Raw genomic sequence first — 16189 nt, 5'->3', positions numbered from 1 at the left:
TCCGATGGTTGAGGCCGTGCTATGTGACTTCAGGACTATTTCCCTTGGGTGGTCCCGGTAAGAGCTGTTTTTCCAGTCTCTTCCTGCCAACATATTCTTACATGTTTATGGCTTGGAGGTAGGTTAAAATAATGAAGCCTTTATTCCATGATTTATCCTCTACTTTTATGTATTTAAAAAATGCTAATTTCACGGTTGGTATTTTGCGCATCATGAACTTTCATAGTTACTCATTTGGGAATTTGAGAATTTTTGTATTTCAGTATATGGTTTTGTAGTTTTTTAATCCATTGCAATGTTGATGAAATTGTCATAGTTATTCTCTTGTTGTATAATTTAGCTATTAAAAAAAGATTTATATTTTTTCTATTAGTGATTTCACCACTTGATATACTGAGTTGTCTTCTGAGAATTCATTAAGATTATGCAGTGAAACCCCATACGTGTTTTAAAATTCAATCGTATTGTATCATTATATCCATGGTTAAGCTGTTAGCAGAGTGAGAAAAAAAGTAAATAGTGTGATTTGATCAAATGCCGTGTTTCCATCGCTCTCGCTCACTGCGTCAAGCAAGCGTGGTTCACGGTTTTCCTGTTTACTTGTCACTTTAACTTTGTTACACCGCTCTATTCTCTGTCCCCTGCAACTTTGAGTTGGCCCCCACCCCCTTTATTTTCTGCTCCTTAATCTTTGCATATTATAACTCTTACATCATTCCACTAATGCTCATGCCTCCTTCTCTTTGGATGAAGCACTGTGGTAGCAAACTGCGAGCATCACCATCGTTTCAGACAGCTCTGGGCTTGTGTCTTTGTTCTGTGACGTGGGAATTGTGAGGCCTTTGGCAAGAAGCTTAGAGTTTCTATGTGTAAAAGGAAGTAATCATATTTAGTTCAGAAAGTTGTGAAATTTAAATAACATGTTGTAAATTTTTGAATACTTAGCAAACTACTCAATACGTTACCTAAAAGGTTTTTTTAAAAATCTGATTCAAATATACTCTTTTCCTCCAGTCTCCCTCCAAACCTCAAATGGCCAGAACTTGATTTTCCCCTATTGTGTTTCTACACAACCTATTGTTCTTTTGAAGGGGGTGTCTCTTCCCAACCCCCATCCCCAGCCACAGCTGCTTTTAGGATTTCCTTTTTGTTTTTGTTTTTCTGTATTTTGATGATCACGTGACCTGTGTGTGATGCGTGCCTGTGTGTATATGTGCACGCGTGTGCTGTGTGTGCCTGTAAGCGCACATGTGTTTTCATTCTGCCTCTTGAATGTGGGAATTGGTGTCTTTCTGCAGTTTGGGATCCTTGGCTGTTCTCTCTCTGGATATTGCTTCTATCTCTGTCCCTCTTTTCCTGGGACCTCAAGTTCAAGTATGATGGGCCTTTTGCTGTGGACCGTGTGTCTTCTGTTCTTTTCATTGCTTCTTCTGCTTGCTCTCCAGTTTTGGTATTGTCTGTTTGCTCTATCTCAGAACTCACCAATCTTGTCCTTTCCTATGCCATCCGAGTTTTCTGTTAAGCCATCGATGAATGCTTGGTGAAAGATAGTTTATTTTATAGGTCTAGAATATCCATGTGATTTCTTCATATGCATTACACTTTTCTCATTCAGTTCTCCATTTGTTGCATCCACTTCTGTCCATCTTGTTACCTGTTTTTCTTACCAGCATGATCTTACTTACTTCACGGTCTTTGCTTATTTTTATTCTGAATTATTGGTTGCATTTTCCTTCCCGTGTATGTTTCTGGTAATTCTTTGGATGTGTGCATAACACAGTGAATGAAAGAACATCGAGGGCCAGATGGTTTATTTAGTTGGTCGATAGTCCCTTCTTCTCTTTGGTGCATTGAGCTGGCCTTCAGTGCCCCTGTAATTTTTCCCTGTTTTTCCCCTGTGGACACTCTGTGTTTTGATTGAGACCCACTAGTCAGAAGCAGGCTCTTTGTCCTCAGCACTGGAAGGCCTCACAAGCACTACGCTAGTCCTTTCAGGGATTTGGAGTGTCATACTTGGTCTTCTTCTGCCCCATGCAGCTTAGTCATCTGGAAGCTCCCACGTGGGTGGGTCTGTGTTTGTGGGAGACCCGTTCTCGCTAGCAGAGGCTCATCCCGTAGGTACTGCGAGGCCACGATAAGCTTCGCTCGGTCCCGTCCCCTTCACCTCCCACCTTCCCAAAGCACACGTCCTGTGGGAATGTCAGCCTTGCATTTGGGCCTCCTTGAGTTTCCAGTGTGTCACTGTATGGTGATGGTGTCCTCTTATCCCAGTGGAGCTGATGTCCTGAATCGGCAAGTGGCCTGGGGACAAAATGGTGCCCCATCATCAGCCTCCCCAGTGAAGCGCTCTCTGTCCTCTGCATGGATCCTTTACCTAGCTCTGGTCATCTGACAGCTTCCTGACTATCGCCAGGAGCACATCTTTTCTGGTTGTTGGGATCGAGGCTTTGGCTTGCACCATGTATGTATGTATGTATCTTCTCAGGAAGTGGAAGTCCCTGATTTAATAAAAAGCTTAGAAATTGTGATTTGTTAATACCTGAAAGATGGTGGTGAGCAAGTTCTTGGTAACTGATGATGCACATAGCGAGTGCCCCATTACTGCTTTTTTAATTGGATGCAGAGTTCTTTCTTCACTGTACACAAGAATGTGTGATTTTTTTCATTCTTTTTTTTAGATTGTATTCAAATTCAAGTTGGTTAACATATAGTGTAGTATGAGACTTGGGTAGAATGTAGTGATTCATCAGTTGCATATAACACCTAGTGCTCATCACTTCACATGCCCTCCTTAATGCCCATCCCCCAGGTACCTGATCCACCACCCACCTCCCCTCCAGTGACTGTCACTTTGTTTCCTATGATTAAGAGTCTCTTATGGTTTGCCTCCTGCTCTGTTTTTATCTCATTGTATTTTTCCTTCTGTTCCCCATGCCCATCAGTTTCATTTCTTAAATTCCACATATGAGTGACCCAGAGGGCTGACACACCCAGCCAGAGAAACAGGGCGCCCGGGCCGCAGGGCAGCCCTGAGCCAGCAGGTATCCCCTGGACTTTACAGCAGCTGCTGTGGGAGGCTGAGGTCAGGGGTGCAGGGAGTCAGGAGGCGGGGCCGAGTGCTGGCACCTTCCCCACCAGAGGCCATCTCCCTACATGCAACAGCGGGCTTCCGCCAAACCTTACATGCAACATGTTCGCCAGATGCCCAACTGCCTGGGGGTTGAAATGGCAGGGATCCGGAGCACCCTGGGTGAAGGAGGACCCCAGAACTGTGTGGGGCCCCACCTGGCCACTCTCCCGCAGCCCTGTGGCTGCTTCTGCAGCAGAGCTCTTCACTGGGGACCCGCCAGCCTGAGGTCTCCTGTCCCAGGCCCCCCAGACCACCGGACAGCTGACAGGTGGCCCCCGGGGCTCCTATGCCTTTGAGCTCAAGCACGAGCTCCTGTTTGGCAGCCCCTCCATGGCACCTGCCAACCCAGACCCTCTGCAGGCCAGGCACATGGTGGAGGGCTCCTAGGCCCCTGCTGCGGGCTGCCAGGAGACCCCGCCCCAGGCCACAGGATGGCCCCGACCTGGGCAGCTTCCCAACCATCTGCCCTGCAGGAGAGCCTGCCCCAGACTGCCAGCCGCCCCACCGCTATACCCACACCAGGACTCCTCCTCGGGGAGAAGCACCTGGGCTGTTGGGGATAGGATGGCAAATGACGCCAGGGGCCTACCCCCCGGCCTGCAGAGCGTCTGCCAGTACCAGGCCTGTGCCACACGGATGGCAGAGGCAGGGAGGCCCCACTGGAGCAGCATGCGGGGTGGGCGGTCCAGCTCCAGCCTCAGGGTCATCCCTTCCTCTGTGGCCCTCACACCGTGTTTGCATCGAAACGTCCCCGAGTGCATCCGGCTCTGGCTACACAGCGTGGGAAGCAGCATGACAGAGAAGGCGGGAGGCCCGGCCTGGTTTCGTCCTCCATGCTAGCCAGATGGGAGGCCACCCAGCCGGGACAGCCCCGCCAGGCTGCTGTGCCTGCCGGGACAGGCGGGTTGACACTGACTCACCATGTGCCCCCCCAGCTTGGGCTCCAGTGTCCGTGGGCCTGGTCCCCTCAGGGCAAAGGGAACACACAAGGCCGTACCCATGTCTGGGCTCAGCGGCAGAGGGCAGGCCAGGGCAGCTGTCGGGCTGCACACAAGCTGACCTCTGGAGGCCAGCCAGCCCTCAAGAATCACATCCAGGAAAGGAACTAGGGGTGGGGGAAGTGGAGGTGGGCGGGGTTGGGGGTGACTGGGTGATGGGCACTGATGGGGGCACTTGATGGGGTGAGCACTGGGTGTTATTCTATATGTTGGCAAATTGAACACCAATAAAAAGTCAATTTACAAAGGAAAAAAAAAGGAACTGACACATGTTTCCTAACTGATGGGAAGGCTAAATCCCAATTAGATATTAGCAAAAATTAAAGATATAACATTTTTCCCATTGATGTTCCAAAATAAAAATAAAAAAGAATCACACCCAGGGAGAGCACCAGAGGCTTGAGCTGAGTGGGGAGCAGAGCCTGAAATGTTGGTGTTACCCCCCACACCCACCGAAGCTGGGACAGGTGCCAGCGGGAGGCCCACGGGAGCGCCACCCTGCCAGTGGGGCAGACGCGGGTGGCTGTGGGTCTGTCCTCAGGTGGGCAGTCCTGGGCACACTCCTCTCCACACCGCAACTGCCACCTCCCGGACACTTCCTTTCTACGTAGAACATGGAGACTGTTCTCCCTCCCACACGTTTTGGGGCAAACTGTTGAAAGATGGGGCCTTTCCTCCCTGGCAGATAATCTCTGGTCCTGGGCACTTGTGCGCTAATGCCACCACGCCTCCTCCATTCACTTGAGAAGCGTCGCTAGAGCCTGACCACAAGCACGGTCCCCGGGACTAGGGTGCGGCCAACGTGCTGTGCCCTGGAGGGTGCAGGCAGATGGGTGAGCCCAGCACCGCAGGGCGAGACTCGCTCCATGGGGTGTGGGGGTGTGTCCTCTGGCTGAAGCTTCGGGATCCTGTGCTCACTTCAGCTTTTCAGAACCTGCTGGAAACCCATGTCAGCTCTGCAACCACAATTCTTTTTTCTTGAAAGCTCATCAGATTTCTGAAAACCACAGGTTAGAGCAGACACAGTTCAGAAGACACTGAGGAATCCCCTACTTTGGCATCTGCTTTGTCCGTGAGTCAGGGACCTCATGGCTGGAGTTCCGGAAAAGCACACATGCAGAGAAGAGTCTCAGAAGCAAGAGACACACACAGATGCTTAAGTGCTTAAATACAGATTTATTGCAAACCAACACTGGAGAGGGGACTTCGTGGGTGGGCACTGGTCTCCGCGGACCTCAGCTGATGGAGCTCACTGGCCAATCTGTGGCAGCCGCGTCTGGAGAGAGAAAACACACAGGCTGCACCGGCTCCAGGGCCCAGGCCAGCAGCAATGGGCAGAGGACACCCACGAGGACGGCCTGCCATCGGCCGCATGGCCCAGTGCCCCAGCCCGCCACTCTGACGCTGGTGAGCCGCTGCCACGGCAGGCGGAGTGGGCCAAAACACAACACTGAAAACGACGTCAGAGAAGATGACGGACCATAGAGTCCATGGCTCCCCAGTCTCCCGAGTAGCTGGGGTACGGTGCATGCCCCACCTCGTCACACCAGGAGACCCCGACGAGACCATCGAGACCGGTTCTCACACACGTGCATGCCATGAGAGCCCTGGGACATGGGACAGGTGTGCAAATCCTGGGGACCCTGAGGATGGGTCTCAGCAGCTCCAGCAACAGGCTCCGGCCCAACTATGGGGGCAGATCTCTGGGCCCCCTTGGCGACGCTCCTCCCAGCCATTTGGTGTCTGCACCTCCTTCGACCGCACGAGAGCTACCCAATGCTTCCCAGGGGCTGCTTCGGACATATTCGGGCATCCCCACCCATTTCTGGCCACCTCGAGCCACAAACCTGCCCCCACACGACTGACGAGTCAGCTCCCACCTACTCAAGCCATTTGAAGGGGGCCATCGCCTAGAAAGGAGTCCTCCTCAGCCTCCAGGACAGCCACCAAGGGAAGGTCCCAGGAAACCTGCCAGCTGACAGCCCCACAGAGCAGCGGGCATGTGGCCTGTGGGCCTGGGGTGGCTCAGGCCCCACAGGCAGAGGAGAGGCAGGAGGAAAGGCCGTGGCTGTGTCTCCTGAGGGCACCTGGTCAGCTCCCCAACAAGGACCAGGCCCCACAGAGGACGTGGGAGGACAGTTCCTGCTGCGTCTGTGGCCTACTCGGGAAGGTGTCCCCACATCCAGCAGCGCCGACCAAGAGCCCCAGTCTGGTCTTCCCGACAGGGCCTTGCAGCTGGCAGACGCACACACACACCAAGCGAGAGCACAAGCGCGGGTGTGCAAGAGAGATGAAGCCGAGCCCCCCCCCCCCACCCTCCTCGGAAGCAGCCGGCCCAGAACCCGCTCCCCGGGCCCAGCACGAGGAAAGGAAGCAGAGCCCACGCAGTAGCAGCAGGAGGAGAGCGGGTGGCCGGTGTCCCGCTCCCCCCACGCTGCTCCCAACACTGTGGAGATGCAGGGCCAGGCACTGTGGGTTCACCCTTTTTTTTAAATTTATTTATGATAGTCACAGAGAGAGATAGAGGCAGAGACACAAGCAGAGGGAGAAGCAGGCTCCATGCGCCAGGAGCCCGATGTGGGACTCGATCCCAGGTCTCCAGGGTTGCGCCCTGGACCAAAGGCAGGCGCCAAACTGCTGTGCCGCCCAGGGATCCCTCACCCTTTTTTTTTTTAAGATTTTGTTTATTGGAGTTCAGTTTGCTGCCATGTACCATAACACCCAGTGCTCATCCCACCAAGTGCCCTCCTCAGTTCCAATCACCCAGTCACCCCAACCCCCCACCCACTTCCCCTTCCACTACCCCTTGTTCATTTCCCAGAGTTAGGTGTCTCTCATGTTTTGTCACCCTCACCGATATTTTCACTCATTTTCTCTCCTTTCTCTTTATTTCCTGTCACTAATTTTTATATTCCCCAAATGAATGAGACCATATGATGTTTGTCCTTCTCCCATTGACTTATTTCATTCAACATAATACCCTCTAGGTCCCTCCACGTCGAAGCAAATAGTGGGTATTTATCATTTCTATTGGCTGAGTAATACTCCATTACATAGGTAGAACACATCTTCTTTATCCATTCATCTGTCGATGGGCACCGAGGCTCCTTCCACAGTGTGGCTATTGTGGACATTGCCGCTATAATGATCGGGGTGCAGGTGTCCTGGCGTTTCACTGCATCCGTATCTTTGGAGTAAATCCCGAGCAGTGGAATTGCTGGGTCGCAGGGCAGCTCTATTTTGAACTCTTTGAGGAAGCTCCACACAGTTTTCCAGAGTGGCTGCACCAGGTCACACTCCCACCCACAGTGCAGGAGGGTTCCCCTTTCTCCACATCGTCTCCAACATTTGTTGTTTCATGTCTTCTTAATGTTCACCATTCTCACTGGTGTGAGGTGGGATCTCATTGTGCTTTTGAGTTGTGTTTCCCTGATGGCCAGTGATGCGGAACATTGTCTCATGTGCGTGTTGGCCATGTCTATGTCTTCCTCTGTGACATTTCCGTTCAGGTCTTTTGCCCATTTCATGATTGGATTGTTGGTTTCTTTGCTGTAGAGTTGAATAAGTTCTTTAGAGATCTTGGACACTGGCCCTTTATCTGATGGGTCATTTACAAATATCTTCTCCCATTCTGTGGGTTGTCTTTTAGTTTTGTTGAGCGTTTCTTTTGCTGTGCAGAAGCTTCTCATCTTGATGAAGTCCCAGTGATTCATTTTGGCTCTTGTTTCCCTGGCCTTCATGGATGTATCTTGCAAGAAGTTGCTCTGGCCAAGTTCAAGAAGGGTGCTGCCTGTGTTCTCCTCTAGGATTTTGATGGCTTCCTGTCTCACATTTAGATCTTTCATCCACTTTGAGTTTCTCTTTGTGTACGGTGGTGTGAGAGAATGGTCCAGTTTCATTCCTCTGTGTGTGGCTGTCCAATGTTCCCAGCAGCATTTATTGAAGAGACTTTGTTCCAGTGGATGGTGTTTCCTGCTTTGTCGAATATTAGCTGACCATAGAGTTGAGGGTCCACTTCTGGATTCTCTGTTCTGTTCCATTGATCTCTGTGTCTGTTTTTGTGCCAGGACCACACTGTCTTGATGACCACAGCTTTGTAGTACAACTTGACATCCAGCATTGTGATGCCCCGGCTCTGGTTTTCTTTTTTAATATTCCCCTGGCTACTTGGGGTCTTTTCTGATTCCACACTAATCTTCAGATGATTTGTTCCAACTCTCTGAAGAAAGTCCATGTTATTTTGATAGGGATTGCGTTCAATGTGTAAATTGCCCTGGGTCACGTTGACATTTTCCCAATAAATGAATTCTTCAAATCCATGAGTATGGAATAGTTTTCCATCTCTTTGTGTCCTCCTCAATTTCTTTCAGACGTGTTCTGTAGTTTTTCGAGTGGGGATCCTTTACCTCTTTGGTTAGGTGTATTCCTAGGTATCTCATCCTTTTGGGTGCAATTGTCAATGGGAATGACTCCTTAATTACTCTTTCTTCAGTCTCATTGTTAGTGTATAGACATGCCACTGATTTCTGGGCATTGATTTGGTATCCTGCCACGCCGCTGAATTTCCTGTATGAGTTCCAGCAATCTTGGGGTGGAGTCTTTTGGGTTTTCTAGGTACAATATCATGTCATCTGCAATGAGGGAGAGTTTGACCTCTTCTTTGCCAATTTGAATGTCTGTTATTTCTTTTTGCTGCCCAATTGATGAAGCTAGGACTTCTAGTACTATGTTGAGTAGCCATGGTGAGAGTGTACGTCCCTGTCGTATTCCTGATCTTAGTGGAAAGGCTCCCAGTGTTTCCCCATTGGGAATGATATTTGCTATGGGCTTTTCGTAGTTGGCTTTGAAGATGTTGAGGAATGTTCCGTCTATCACTACAGTCTCAAGAGTTTTGATCAGGAATGGATGCTGTATTTTGTCAAATGCTTTCTCTGCATCTATTGAGAGGATCATCTCGTTCTTGTTTCTTCTCTTGTTGATGTGATCCATCCCATTGACTGCTTTACGAGTGTTGAACCAGCCTTGCATCCTGGGGATAAATCCCACTTGGTCATGGCCAGTAATCTTCTTAATGTACTGTTGGATCCTGTTGGCTCATATCTTGTTGAGAATGTTTGCATCCATGTTCATCGGGGATATAGGTCTATAATTCTCCTTTTTGGTGGGGTCTTTGGTTTTGGAATTAAGGTGATGCTAGCCTCATAGAATGAGTTTCGAAGTATGAATGGACCTAAAGTACCACGATGTATAATTTAAAAGCAACAGAGTCAATTTTTACAAAGTTAACTTATCCTTTATTACAAATAAAATTTATGAAGCAATTATAGAGGTTTACAAAAAACACAAAATACAGAAACAGCACAATGAAAGGGGAGGGGAAGGCTTCAATTGTGCTGCAGCCATCACAAGCTGCTGCTCGGGGGCCAAGGCTGGTGGCTCCACTGAGGCAGGTGGCAGTCCGGCCCTTCGATGAACTCGAGAGCCGGCACCGGGACATGCTCCTCCTTCTGGGGTGGCCAAGAAGCAGGTGGCTCCTCCAGGTCGGGACAGTGAATCAAAGGTATGACCCCCAGGTACTTTGGCTTGACCTCAGCAGCTGGCATCTCAGCCCAGGCTTAGCTTTCAGCACCAGCAGCTGGGACCGGCTCGATCACCTCAGGCCCAGGAGCTTCAGCAGGCCCCACAGTCAGCCTCGGGGCGGGGCTCTTGCCACGATGGTTCAGGGTGTTGCTCGGGGTCCGAAGCCGGTTGCTCCCCTGAGTGAGGTGGCTGCTCCAGCACATCAATGACCTCGATAGCTGGTGGTGGGGCCCGTTCGGCTTCCAGGGCTCCCAAGGGTGCAGGTGGCTCTTCCAGGTCGGGACAGGGATTCAGAGATCTGACCACCACATACCTTGGCCTGAACACAGCAGCTGGCATCACAGTTTGGGCCAAGCCCTCAGCTCCAGCAGCTGGGACCAGCTCCATCACCTCAGACCCTGAAGGTGCAGCAGCCCCCACAGTCAGGGCTCAGGCGGGCTCTTGGGGTGGTTCAGGGTGTTGCTCGGGGTCTGAAGCCGGTTGCTCCACTGAGTGAGGCGGCTGCTCCGGCACATCGATGAGCTCGATAGCCGGTGGTGGGGCCCATTTGGCCTCCAGGGCTCCTAGGGTTGCAGGTAGCTCTTCCAGGTCAGGACAGTGATTCAGAGGTCTGACCACGTATCTTGGCTTGAACACAGCAGCTGGCATCATGGCTTGGGCCAAGCTCTCAGCTCCAGCAGCTGGGACCAGCTCCATCCCCTCAGACCCTAAAGGTGCAGCAGGCCCCACCGTCGGAGCTCGGGCGTGCTCCTGGGGTGGTTCAGGGTGTTGCTCAGGGTCCAAAGACAGAGTATCATCTCCAAGAAGACAAAGTATCATCACCAGGATGGACTTTCCACGTCCCTCTCAAATCAAGGACACTCTTCCCACCGCTCAATGTGTGTGAGTGCAAGAGCCCTGGGAGGTCTCCCCAGACTGCAGCCCGTGGGGATGGGGTGTGAGCCTACCCACTGCTCCGGCCCAGCAACACGGAGGCTTGATCTGTGTGACCCACCCTGTCCCCAACTCGGCCACCCCAGTCCTCCTCACCTCCACCCACAAACTCCGCTTGATGGAGATTTCTGAAACGCCAAAGGTAACACACGGCACGACAGTCGAGCACTGAGCCTGGCAAGTACTGCCCCGTGAAGTTCAGCAGCTTTGTCAGGGCAGGAAATTCTGGGGGATCGTGGAAGTCCTCCTCATAGTAGTCCAGCCAGATGGTCAGGAAGGAGGACATGGTGCTGGGGAGGGACAGGTGGGCAGAGGCGTCAGAAGACAGAGCTCCCTCACGCAGAGGTGTCCCGGGGAAGCCCTGCAGGAACCGGGGCCCTCGGCCTCCCATGCGGGGCTGTCGGAGGCCAGTGCTGCTCCTTGTCCACCTGTCACCTGGCGGTCCAGTCTGCCACAGCCCTGCTCGCTGAGGAGGGGCTGGCACAAAGCCTCTGTGCATGGGAGCCCATGACCAGCAGTGTGACCATCACTGTTTTTCCTGGGGAAACTTCCCTCCCGTGGGTCTGCCCTGCCTCACTCATGAGGGGCCCCCAAGGGGTGTCCTTCCACTGACTCTAATCTCCCACGGGGCGGGGGCCGTCTGGTCCGTGAGCCCTCACTGGCTCTCCTGAGCACCTGCCGTGCACCCGGGTCCAGGTGCCACCAGATTGGTGAGTGCGATGCTCCCCACACCCTCTGCTCTGGGTCCCAGGTGTGGGGCAGACAGAGGGTTGGGGGGATGGGCATGGAGGAGGTCACCCTTTGGTGTCCCAGTGCTCTCCCACAAAGCCCACATCCCACCCACGGCTCTCCTTTGCTCTTTTCCTGAAGGGGCCTTAGACCCTTACCCTGTCACAGGAATTGCAGACGTGTGGGGTGAAGGGTCGAGCAGCCCCTCCAACCCACAGCCCCCTCGCGGCCCTCCTGGAGAGGGAAGGCTCCCCTGCATGGTCCAGAGCTCACTCACATTTCCCACTGGTCCAGGATTCCTTCGTTCTTGCAGGAAGCTACGATGTATCGATATCTAGAGGAGGGCAGGGGGCATCACATGAATCGTCCTGTGGACCCGATCTCTCCTCATAGCTGCTGTCACCTCTGAACCCCAACTAGTCCAGAACCCTGGGGGGCCGTCAGCTCTGTGCCTGTGGCCACGGGCAGCTCCTGGAGAAGCACCTGCACCTGCTGGCACTTCCTGAATGCTTGAGGAATGAAAGGGCTCCGGCCAGGCCCATGGCTGATATCCGAGTGGGCCTGGGCGCCCAGGTGTCCCCAGGGACCCCTACTCCGAATGCCCCAGGATATAGACCCCAGATGGACTCAAAACTCCCTTTCAATGGCAAAACAGGCCAGCTCAAGACCCTGGTGACGGTGAGGAGGCGGCACAGGCTTTGTCATGGGGAGAGAAGACGACTGATGAGCACAAGCACAGCCCCTCTAGCCGACCTGCCACAGGCCAGGCACCGGGGGCTGCCCTACAGGACCCGACTAGGCCCTGTGTGACTCTCCTCCAGTCGGAGGAGCAGCCCAAGGGACCGGGAAGTTAAGCAACATTCCCCAAGACTCCCAACCAGTAGGTGGCCCATCCCACTGGGCTGTGGAGGGTCAGAGTGCTCACTTTGCAAACAGCAGGTCCAGCACCTCTTCAGGGGTGCCATATTCCACCAAATAGTTAAGGAATTCAAATATGGACAGGTTATCAAAGCGCAGCAAGGCGGGCACCAGTTCTTCTACCTGCTGCTCCAGCAGCTCCCTCCGGCTGGGGGTGGTTGGGCAGATCCGATTCTTCCTCAGGGCTGAGGCCCTTTCAGCCTGAGGTGGGACAGAGGGGATGTGCAGCCTGCACTGTAGCCTCCAGGAGACCTGGGAGTTGGAGCGCAGACCACAGCCCGAGCTCTCAGTGGCTGCAGGGGGCGGGGGGGGGGAAGGAGTGCCCACAGCAGGGACACGGGGCTTGACGCCTGCGGCTCAGTCACTTAGCATCTGACTCTCAGTTGTGGCTCAGGTCATGGTCTCAGCATCCTGAGATCCCACCCCTGGCAGGCTCTGCGCTTGGGGCAGAGTGTGCTTGAGGAGCCTGTGTCTCCCTCTTCTGCTTCCTGCTGTCTGTCTCTTAAACTGACAGACTATCCAATAAAGAAATAGTTTTAGAGGATAAATTTTCAAAAAAATTTGGATCAATACAAGGATCTCAAGTGGGAGGGGTCAGTATCCCAGGGCCGCTTGTCAGCTGAGTTTTGACAGCACCTCCCTGCATTAACGGCTTCACCCCTTGAATTTGACCACACGCCCCTCTCTCGAGGTGCCAACCCGGAGACCTTTCCTTGGGTGGGAGGGCCCAGGGTGTGAGGGCTGCAGGATGTTCAGCACCGCCCTGTGATTTGGCAACAGAAGGGAATCGCATCGAAGTCCTGCATCAGTGAAGGGCTCAGTGGCTGTGGGAACCAACTGGCCTTCTGACATGTTGTGCAGCACACGAGGCCCCTGTGCCCGACCCCGGGAGCGGGGGCAGGGATGCGCTCCTTCAAAACCTAACTGCAGAGCGATAGACATAGTACAGTGAGCCCCGTGTCCCTTTGGGGAAAAGTCTCCCAACTCACCAGGACCATGCTCAAGCCTTGGAGAAGGTGGGGAAGGACGTCAGGCCAATGGGGCCTCCTGGGAGCACCAGTTAGGAGAAAGCATAGCACAGTGCAAACTACTGGAGACCGCATGCGATGAGACATGGTGTGTCTCTTCTTAAAAAGTTTTTATGGGCAGCCCGGGTGGGTCAGTGGTTTAGCACTGCCTTCAGCCCAGGGCGTGATCCTGGGGACCCAGGATCCAGTCTGACATCAGGCTCCCTGCATGGAGCCTGCTTCTCCCTCTGCTTGTGTCTCTGCCTCTCTCTCTTTGTCTCTCGTGAATAAATAAATAAAATATTTAAAAGAAAGCATTATAAAAAAAGTTTTTATTATTTATTCATGAGAGACACACACACACGGGTGGGGGGGCAGACACACAGACAGAGGTAGAAGCAGTCCCCATTCAGAGAGCCCGAGGCAGAACTCGATCCTGGGTCTCCAGGATCAGGGCCTGGGCGGAAGGCAGGCGCTAAACCACTGGGCGACCAGGCATCCCCTGAAGGCTCTATTCTGATATTCCTACAAATCTGTGCACAGGGACTCTGCATCTGGCCCAGGCAGGGGCAGGGCCATGGGGGCAAGTTTGGGGAGGAGGGGAATCCAGACTCCTGTAGCAGCAGGAGTCTAGGGGGGAGCCGAGGGGAGCAGCAGGCTGGCTTCTGGGACCTGGGGCCCTTCCTGCTGCATCGGGGCCCTGGGTGTCGGGTGGCCCCAGCCCCTGCACTCACCTTGAACCCTTGCAGGTCTCCGTTAGCTGTGCTGGGCTCCTTCCTGATCACCACCGGGGTGTGGGGGATGTCCTCTTCCTCCCGCCTCCGCCGCCACCCCTTGTCCCATGTGGAGCTCTGTAAAGACCGTGTGCGGCAGCCAGGCAGGAGGCCTCAGCGCCCGGTGTGGCCGCCTCGGCTGGGCCGCACACCCAGCTGACTCCATTGCAGACACACCACAGCACAGTTGGCACACACACCTCCCCCAAGGAGAGCAAAGGGATGCGGCTGCAGGGCCTTGGGTTTAACTCCGGGTCATGTAAGAGGCACCTCAGGAATCCTGTTTCCACCCTGCCCACCATGACATCAGGGTGACCCTGAAGGGGTCACCGGGGAACCTGCTGCCCTGCAAGGTCCTCCAGCCTGGATGCGACCTGCCCACACATCCCTGGTTCCCTGAAACTGAAGAGGAGGGGATGGGGCTGCCCAGGATGGCTGGCACAGGTGGCCTGGCCTGCTCTGTATTACCCTACAGCGCCTCCTGAAAAGCTCCCTGAGGTGTTGGGTTGACGGTGGCACCAGCGTCTCCAGCATTCGAAGCAGCCGCATCCCTGGGGTTCCTGGTGTTGCTCAAAACTGGGAAAGCCATCAGGGAACATCTTTCAGTAGCAGAAGTCTCCTGAAAGTGAGCCTGAGGTGGGGCTGCACTAGAATGTGGGGGCCCGGGTACAGGGGTTCCAAGTTCTGTTGGCCTCTGTTGTGAAAGAAGTGACCTCACTGCCTGGGACCCCCTCCCTGAGTCCACTCCTGGAGGGAGCTTCAGGAGCAGCGCTCGGGGCTGCCAACGGCCCCCCCCCCTCCCTGCAGGCAATGGCCTGTGTGCACACAGTGACACAACCGCACCCCTGTCTACAGGCCCAGGGCAAGACTATGTGCAGCCAGGGCCCCAGCCTGGAAACACACCTGGGTTTCAGACACAACTTTCCATTCTTCCCTGGTTTTCACCCCGGAGAAGCCGTTGTGCTGTCGGGGATAGTCTGGCCCGCTTGCCTGTGGGATAGGGATTATCCTAGCAGTGCTTCCTCCAGATGTCCCCACGCCACTGTGGCATCATATCTGTGACATGGGAGGTGGGTGTCACGTGCAGGCAATACCTCCCACCACATGTTCTTCCTTGGTGTGTACATGCGTCCAGGCCCACAAGGTCCCTGTGTGCACACACGTGGGCACCGTTACCCTCATTCTGGAGGCCCAGAAGATGACAGTCCCACCGGTGGCAGGGATGGGCAATAGCTTCCTACCCCCAGCTTCCCACAATCCTAGGCTCCTGAATCCAAGGCACCCTCACGTAGGTGTGGGAAGTCTTGGCCTAGAAGGTGTGAGGCTGTCCTTATCCTGAAACCCTGCCTGTCATGTTACGGGCCATTCCGTCATTTCCACTGGGTGAGCTGTGGACAGCGGTGCACCCAGTGGGTCACCCTGACCTGGGCTCTTCCTCAGACTGGAACGTGCTGGAATGCCTCCTGTCTGGGCTGTCAATGCCCACCCCCACCCCATCACATCCCCATGACTGTAGCCAGTTCCATCCACACAACCTTTTCTCAGCCCCCTGACAAAGGGGAGGGGCAGCCTTGGCCCCCAACGGAGGACACAGAGCTGGATTCATGCCCCCTTCTGCCTCCTTCCCAGGCTGTGATCCTGGCGAGGCAGTGGGTCTTCACCTCCTCCCCTCAGTGGCCCCCTGGAGCCCCAGCTGCTGCCCCCTGGAGCCCCTGGCGAGGCAGTGGGTCTTCACCTCCTCCCCTCAGTGGCCCCCTGGAGCCCCAGCTGCTCAAAGCCCCACAGTTTGTCACAGCCTCACCTCCGGAGCTCAGGACCCAGGGAAGCACCAGGCTCTCTTTCTAGGGAGCAATTTGCTCTTTCCATTCCTGATATTTTTCCGTATTTTGTCCATCTTCCCCCCTGGAGCATGAGCTCCGAGAGGGAGGATCTGGTCTGTTTATCAGCTCGGGCACTATCTGTGCTCAGGGCTCAGCAGCTGAAGGAGAAGGTGGGAGGATCCATCCCACCACGGGCCAGCCTACAGCGGTGGGAGCCTTATTGACTTGGGGCATTTTTTTCAAATACTTGTGCTTTTCTCTTTTCTTTTTTTTTTTTAAGGAAACTCTGTGCCCGATGTGG

The 16189-nt window shown here is 53.9% G+C and overlaps 1 protein-coding gene across 2 annotated transcripts; it reads right to left on the bottom strand.

The window, feature by feature from the left end:
- Positions 1–5284: 5284 nt before the first annotated feature.
- On the bottom strand, positions 5285–14797 carry LOC119878538 (ral guanine nucleotide dissociation stimulator-like). Of its 2 annotated transcripts, none has more exons than XM_038589163.1 (6): positions 14537–14774; positions 14030–14146; positions 12296–12489; positions 11648–11704; positions 10738–10931; positions 5285–5404 (listed from the first exon to the last, which is right to left on the bottom strand). In XM_038589163.1, exons 1-6 carry the CDS (start codon positions 14615–14617, stop codon positions 5364–5366), a joined length of 684 nt encoding a protein of 227 aa, XP_038445091.1. In that variant the 5' UTR covers positions 14618–14774; the 3' UTR covers positions 5285–5363. The 2 variants fall into 2 exon arrangements, with proteins under 2 accessions (XP_038445091.1, XP_038445090.1); XM_038589162.1 differs by lacking the exon at positions 5285–5404 and adding an exon at positions 9223–10505 and having other exon boundaries at positions 14537–14797.
- Positions 14798–16189: the final 1392 nt, after the last annotated feature.

The sequence above is a fragment of the Canis lupus genome, unplaced genomic scaffold (genome assembly GCF_011100685.1).
Source record: "Canis lupus familiaris isolate Mischka breed German Shepherd unplaced genomic scaffold, alternate assembly UU_Cfam_GSD_1.0 chrUn_S1705H1899, whole genome shotgun sequence".
NCBI classification, from domain to species: domain Eukaryota; kingdom Metazoa; phylum Chordata; class Mammalia; order Carnivora; family Canidae; genus Canis; species Canis lupus.
The sequence above is the reverse complement of the archived record's forward strand: the minus strand, read 5'-3'. Positions and strand labels throughout refer to the sequence as shown.